This window comes from Manduca sexta, chromosome 11 (genome assembly GCF_014839805.1).
Source record: "Manduca sexta isolate Smith_Timp_Sample1 chromosome 11, JHU_Msex_v1.0, whole genome shotgun sequence".
NCBI lineage: Eukaryota > Metazoa > Arthropoda > Insecta > Lepidoptera > Sphingidae > Manduca > Manduca sexta.
Window position 1 is genome coordinate 12,964,979 of NC_051125.1, and position 8,330 is coordinate 12,973,308.

General features: G+C 35.2%; 1 protein-coding gene across 1 annotated transcript; it reads left to right on the top strand.

The window, feature by feature from the left end:
- Window positions 1-4,342: 4,342 nt before the first annotated feature.
- On the top strand, window positions 4,343-5,183 carry LOC115443546 (uncharacterized oxidoreductase SERP2049). The gene is given in 2 exon segments (XM_030168999.2): window positions 4,343-4,509; window positions 4,512-5,183. Coding segments are annotated over 2 exon segments (762 nt in total). The 5' UTR covers window positions 4,343-4,352; the 3' UTR covers window positions 5,117-5,183.
- The last annotated feature ends 3,147 nt before the right edge of the window (window positions 5,184-8,330 follow it).

Genomic DNA, 8,330 nt, shown 5'->3' on the forward strand with positions numbered 1-8,330 from the left:
ATAATTCACGACATTGAAATCAAACTATACGGTTGATATTCTCATAAACTGTGTCACTTGATCAAGTCTTCGTGTTGGAGATATACCATACTAATGTTTAGCAGAATGACATTGCAATCAAAGTATTCAGTTGATATTCCCATAAACTCTGCCACCTGATTAAGTCTTCGTGATGGAGACCTGCCCATGTTTAGCAAAATACTTGTTTGGTAAGCAACATGTTATTTTCCCGCCTACGATAACAGCGTATGTCGGATATAACTGCACCGGCCTATATTTGGAATAAATTAATTCTATTCTCGTCGTCACAAATGTAAATGCCAGGTTAAGGTTTACGAAGAATTACAAGTACGTTTGCAATATTTTTATAAGCTTTTATTATTACGAACCGTTCGTGTATGTATGTTGTAGTAATGGTACAAGATTTTGCTAATAATAGCATAAATGTGAAGCTTTGGAAAGATATTCAATGCTTAGCATAATTTTACTCAGCCACCCACACAATCTGGAAATTTCTTTGTAATATAATAGTCCAATTTAGATTTATTTTATTTGTTGTTGTGAGCATTCTTCTGTATTTGTTAAAAATATAAAATGCATTAAATATAATACAATAGGGTTTTATTAGAGTTTGATATATCTGCCATCATATTTTAAAATTTTAAGTTTTGAAAAATGAAATTGTGTTTCAAAAGTTTCGTCATCATGTCTTGGAAAGTCCTCTGTTGAACATAGGTCTTCCGTAAAGTTATCCAGATAAATCTATTGGCAATGGCCCGTTTAAAAGGTATAATTAATGTTTATATCAACAAAAATTTAAATATATTTTGTTCGTTAGTAGTACAAGTTTAAAGAAACTAAAACAAAAAAATAATATTATATTACATTGGTATGGAAATAAATACGATGTTTATACTTATAGCAATGTCAACCAATTACAAAGCGAATATGTTATTTTCTTGAGAATACGTACTATTTACAAACATTTCACAATTAACGGCAGAATTCCACCTCTCAGGGAATTCCGAAAGGGATGTCCAACTACGTAAGCCGCCAATAATAAAGTATAAATTATGAGGAGGGTGGGCAGGAGTGATCCACCGCGTACGAGAGATTTATGGTAACATCCTAAGTTGATGCCACCCGCTGCGAACTCCTTGGCTGTTCCCGGTGATTATGCTGAATAATGTATTGCATTTGTATTTGTAAATTGCCATTTATTCGGTGATTTGTATGTACAATCGTTTCTAAAATATTACAATTCGGTTTTCAATGAGTTCAAATATTTACGCAAATGTTTGATATTTAAATAGAATTACTTTACAGATTTTTCGCGATAAATTTGTTGAATTAATTCTTAGTTGCGTTATACTATAATTGCACTGTTAAGGTCTTGGGTTCCCGGGTCATGCAATGTGATGTGTTTTTTACTCCGCTTTAGCACGGAGTCTGGAATTTGTGCCGTATATGGTGATAGACTCGCCCCCTACTACATCATAACACGGAATAAACACGGTGAAAAGTGGGTGCATCAGTTTCACCTCTACCTATCCCTTCGAGGATAAAGGCGTGAGTGTATGTGGGAAAATTTGTTTCGTTGAAATCCACTAGGACAGACATAAAAATGTAAATACATAGATTTCAACTCCTAGAGTTCAATCTTACTCTGTATTTTTTCTAAAAATTCTCCAGAAGTTAATTGTAAAAGAATAACAGATAGTTACTACAGTATTTAAATTAAAATAATAGTCGCCAAACAACTTGATAAACCGCGTGGTGAGTGTTTTGAATATAAGGGCACCTACACTTGCTTAAAAAATATCTCTCATCACGCAGTAATACGTTCAAGTTCTTTGCCGGTTATTGTAATATGTATATGGCTTTAAATTGAATTTCATATCTTTACACGGCAATAACTTCAGACATTAAGGGTCAAGAAGCTTGTTTGGTCATCCACTCGAGTATCTACCGTAAGGTCATTATAACTATGTCTGAAGTCCCATTCCTTACGCCGACGGATTCACTAATTGATTGACCAATAGTCTTACCAAGTCGACCAAGTAATATGGCGCATGATCGATTTTGGCTCTAAATGCCACAATGTGAACATACTTTAATAATATAAATATATCAAAATATTTTAAGATCGGAAGTAGAGGTTTTTTAGAAGGTTTTAAAAGAATAAGGATTTATTTTGGTGCACGGCAAAGTGCCCCTAGTGCACGTGATGGTAAGTAGAGTGGGGTCCAATAGAATTTCGACTGACGAGAGTTGATTACCCCTCGGCAGTTGACATAATTATGCTGGCCTGGTGGAACGAGATACACATGTATGCTGATCCCGGAACGCGAAACACATACGTGGCCTTTATGACAGATTTAACACCTTGTGTTCATCCGGGCGAATATAAAATATACACCACCACCAGCATTTTAATTTATTGTAAATAAGTTAGCCTTAAGGTAAAATTGTGAATGAGCATTAATTTGCAGCTCGAAAATCCATTGGTTAATGAGGATTCAAAATTAAGTAAGTTTGTACTGTGCGATTGTGCTGCATTAATTATATTGTATGATAATACAAGAATATACTTGTTCGGTAGTCGAATATTATGGCTATTGTACTTTCATAATTAGCTTTAAAAATAATATAACTGATATATTTCATAATATATTTTATTACTTTTTATTTAATATCTATCCCAGAATTTCAAAATGATCAACCAAACCTAAATGTCAAAATTCGTAGTCATATTGGATAACGTTTATTTATTACATTCGTTTTCCATTGCGGTATATCTATTAGCACTCACAAAAGCAATATTGTGTTAACCAGCATTCATTCCGTTGCTACTACATTTTCATTTCGAATACGAATTCGGCATGTTAGCACACATTACGGATCTGGACAATCCTTAAATATACCGCACGAAACCTGCGGCTAAACTTAGTTACAGTAAGAGCAATCAATGTAAGGTAAACTAGCCCTTAAAACTTCACAGATAAACGTGAATATTGCATATGCCGTCGCATTCGAGTTTCTCATTCATGCAAATGGCATGCCTCGAAATCGACATTACGCAGTTTGGCCCGATACGAGCAAGTCAGAATGAATGGATTAACCGAATCTTGCATGAATAATGCTGATTGCCCTTTAAAATAAATATACGTATTGCAGTTTACAACATGATGGTTATTGTTTGTATTAGTTGATAGTAATCTATGTATGTCATCACAGATAATGCCAAATTATATCAATCCACGAATTCATTCACATAAATAAAGATAATTTATTAAAGAAAGTGTACAATGCGGCTTTCATTTTTACCAATAATTTTCCTGTAAGAATATATAGGTTGTTCGGAAGACAATAGGTTCTACTTTTGTAAACATATCATTTGATAAAGTGAACAGAATAAATCAAATAACAAATGGAAAACTAACACATGTTTTATATTTATTATTAATAAAAGTGAATGAATAAATAGAATTTTAAAATTAGATTAACTTTTTTAAAAAAAACTCAGGAATGAAATCGTTGAAATCATTAGCTAATCGCCATAATCTATGCATTAAATGCATTACTCAAAACTGATAAACAACATCAGAAATTAAATATCATAGAGCTACGCACGGAAAACCATATATTGCGAATTCTAGTAACGCGTTTCCCCCAGGGTGACAGACAATAATGAAATGACAGGCTACGTACGGAAGTATTCGTGGTACGCGGCGAGCTGCACACGTCACGGAAGGGACGGCCTCTGTCATTATACGAATATTTTACAAAAAAAACTTTGTTCTCTCGCGTGAAATTTTTTTCGCAACACCCTTTATCACTAAGATTTTAATTTTGCGAGTACGGCCCCCTAAACCGCATCGTTTTGTTTATATATTAAATTGCGAGTTTTTTAACTTGTCTCGAAGATGATTAGTAGACGCACGTACTTGTTTGCGGCTTCGCCTTGATAGGCTTCTTCCTGAATAAAAGCCGACTTTGCACTTTCCGGAATAAAATGTGTGCCAAATTTTATTTAGATGAATGGTTTATGCATTATATCTAATAAACTTTTCAAAACATCTTCTAGAGTTTTATATTTTGAAATTAGAATATCGTGAGGGACAACAAACATATCGTATTGTTGTTGTTTACTTTCTTATTGGGGTTATCATTCTAAAATATCGTAAATAATGTAGCGTAAGTGACAATTAAAAACTAATTATCTAGCATGCCCGATAAAAAATAACACTCATTGTTACTATCACGTTCCACTACCGCAATTCCGGAGGTCAAACTACTTAATTGCTTGGATATAACAAAACCTGTTAGTTTAGAACGCGACGTTAAACACGATGGACTTCTGTGATAAAGTAGTTGTGATAACCGGTGCTAGTTCGGGCATCGGTGCTGCGGCTGCGTTAATGTACGCTAAGCAATCCGCCACTCTCGTTCTCGTCGGAAGAAATGAAGCCGCACTTAGAAATGTAGCACAAGACTGCGAAGCTGCCAATAAAAGAAGCCCCTGATCGTTCCTGCGGATTTAACTATTGATGATCACGTGAATAAGATAGTCGCTAAAACCATAGAAACTTTCGGAAAAATTGATGTTTTGGTAAATAATGCAGGCGTTGGATACCGCGGAGGTATTACTGACGGTATAGAATTATATGATAAAGCGATGGCTACCAACATGCGACCGGCTTACCTACTCACCAGTCTCTTCACTCCGCACCTTATTAAAACTAAAGGTAACGTGGTCAACGTTTCCAGTGTTGCTGCGTTGCGACCCATAAAGGACATTGAATTTTTACCTTACTGCATTTCAAAAGCTGCTCTTGATATGTTCACAAAATGCTCTGCTTTGGAACTAAGCCGCAAAGGAGTCCGTGTGAATTCCGTGAATCCAGGTGGAACGAAGACTCCGTTCGTGGAAGCAGCAGGATTTAGTAAAGATCAAGCATCACAAATACATGAAGGGAGGAAAGACATATATCCACTGGGCAAGGTGGCGCAGAGCGAGGATGTTGCTGACCTGATTCTTTATCTTTCTAGCGATCGGGCCCGCAGCATTACGGGCAGTATTTATGTCATAGATAACGGAGAAATGCTTGTGTGATATTTTATGGCGTTGCTACAATTTAAGTGTGTAATTGACTTAATAAAGGCATTAGATTAAAATCTTAGAATAGTACTTATTTTTCTAGCAATTTACACTATTATTTAAAGCTACAGAGTTTGTTTGTTTATATTTGTACGCGTTAGTCACTGGAATTACTCTCCTATTCTAATAATTGTTTAACAAATAAGCAGCTTCAATATCTAATTGCTATTATTTGTTTTGGTTAAGGCGTAGTAAGCTAATAATAAGTTTATAACTTGCTGATAATAATATTAAATAAGTTATAATATATACGTAATATGCCGCAACGTTGCGAGAGGGTAAATAGCACGAAATACGAATATATTTATATTTATAGGCCATATAACACCGGACAAGAATAAGAATGTAGTGTGGCAAGATATAAGGTGTAACATAAACAGGCCAGTAAGTAAGACATGTAACGCTGTCTAATATAGTTCGTGTTGTCAGAGCCATTAGTTTTGATTTCGCTTGCTCAGAACTCGTACGTTCGGGACGCAAAGCAAAACTTACTGCAGACGCAAATGAGTCCACTGAATTGATTCACGATGTGGACGAATAGAATTGGTGCAGTGAATAAAATTTCTTTCCCAGATAAATGTTTGTTGATGTAAACACTTACTGCGACCCACTTTTTCAGGCATTGTATACCCGAGTCCGTATATGTACAGACATAAAGTATGCAATAGATAGAATGTAAATAACTAGACAAAGTTATGTATAAAACGGGAGATTTTGTAAAGCCGTAATAAATAAATGATTAAATAAATAATGTTAACAACAGAAGCCCTTTTATAAAGGGAGACAGGGCGCGGTGCGTGTGAAACGTGAGCGCGGGGACCCTCCGGGATTTGCGGGGCTCAGATTTTTCAATTTTTATTTGCGCTGGTAAGTGCTGACGCCGACACTGTATCGGGTGAGAATAGTGCATTTACTATTTTTGGAAAACGCGCTCCTTGATAGGAGTTGCGTTTTACATCCTTGAATCGAATTGCTGCCAATAAATGTCATGATTTCTTATGTTAATGCGAATTTTAGATATTGAAATAAAACTATTTCTTGGATTTTATCACGGTCGTTGACGAACAACACCTACGTCCCCTCCGTGACCATGAAGGCTGTAAAGTTTTCGAAACTTTGGGAGAAAAATAATATTTAAAAAACTGCGATAAAATCCGAAAAATAGTTTTATTTCAATGATAATTTATTATACGTAATTTGTACCACGTTTTAGTAGACGAAATCTGTATGTGCTGACAGAGTCTAGTATTTTGTATTTATGCTCATTTGAATAGAAAATTTAATACCTAATTTAAAGTTTAGATCCATTAATATTATCGAAGTCCATATTTTTATACCACTCTTGTTTCAATGTTACTGACAAAATGTTAACATAGCTACATTGTATATTCATTCTGTATTTAATTGAAAGAGAAGTTTGCTAAACATCGTAACATGAAAATAGACTTTAACGCCTAACATAATTTAATGCACGAAAGGTGAAAAGATCAATAGCGACAAGCAAGAAAATTTCATGCAACATTTTGTTCAGTTGGTTGCTTTAACGGGCGTGTGATGTAAATGTAATAAAGCAAATGGCCCTTCTTTTCCACTCGCGTGTATGGATGCCACCCATGGCTTACTGTGAAATATTTTTATGGTTTATTACGTTAATGTCACTCATACCATACGTGCATTTACCTGAAATGTATTACGGTTTTCTGGTGCAAAACAAAATTAATTCAAACCGTACATTTGCATATTAATTTTAAAACATACCGAATCTGGAACGAAAGATTACTGGCAAGCAATTTAATTAATCCGATAATGTATTTTTATATAAATATTTTTTTGCAATATTTTTAAACCTGTTCACATTGACTAAACATTTCGAAGTGACGTCACGGTTGAATCAACATCGCGTTTTCCGGTCAATCGACGTCGATCCACCAAATCGTCCGCCAAACATCGTCTCGTAAAAAATCTTTAGAAATCCGCAAGCAAACTGTCAAGACTCGATCGTCTATAATTAGTTGGAGTGTTGAGTGCGAAGGAAGCCCAAGATTGATGGCACGGGCACAAAGGTCTGTCGGTGATAAATTGCCCGATATTAGGTCATGATTTGGGCCGGGTATTTGCCTATCGGTTTCACTATCGGCCTTGCATTTTGTCTGCTGCCCTCCCCAATGTAAAGTGAATATGAATTGAGCTGTCTTCAGCAAGGACTCTAAACGCTTACATAGAATTGTCGTTTCAACGTTATATAATGGACGTTTTAAAATACTAAAGGATTATACACAATAGTCCTTTATGTTCTCCCAATGTAATGTAGTAGCTAGAAATCTCTCAATCTCAATATTGAGCCTACGATATAATGGTTTGGAATCAAGTAACGACCAATGAACGAATGCAATTCAGTAATTAAAATTATTATTTTCTTCGCCGAATGGTGTTTATAGAATCATTGTCTCACCATTCCCTTTCCAGAAGATTCGTTTCCCCTTATTTAGAAAGGATTTATGATGGCTCTTAATACTGACCTATTCAGTGAGGTGAGATAATGTAAGTTCTTATAACAAGCATTCGGGGATTTCATTTCTATAACGTGACACATAGATAATATCAAATGCTTAAAATTATGGCCTGCGGTTGATCCATAAATTCACCTTTACCAAAGACTTTGTAAGTCAAACACACTAATTTATGACTCATTCGAATACGAACTCTCAATAAACATTACCGTAATACGAATGTCTTTAATGTCTATTCGAACGTCTCCGAATGTGGAGAGAGCGCTGCGGAATCCGATAGATTATGCAAAATGACGCCTTGCAATATCGAATTTATGGTTCAGATTTGACCTCACTAGTGTAGAACACTAAGCTCGGGTTATTATGCAAATCATGTGCTTCCGAAGTGGCGCGTTACCGTGTTCTCTTTACTTGAGAGGCAAATTATGATAAATGAAATTCCGCAATATTGAAACAGTTTCATCTATGCTATGAGTGGGGTTGTGTTTGCTCTCACGTAATAGTGCTGAGTATTAATAAGATCTTTTAGATGCTCATTAATCATGTATCTCTGTCTTTCATCTTAACATTTATAACTATATAAATTAGGTATGTTTTTATATGCACGATTTTTCTGGTGCTTCGCATATGTAAATTTTATGAGCGCTTGAGGCCGATAA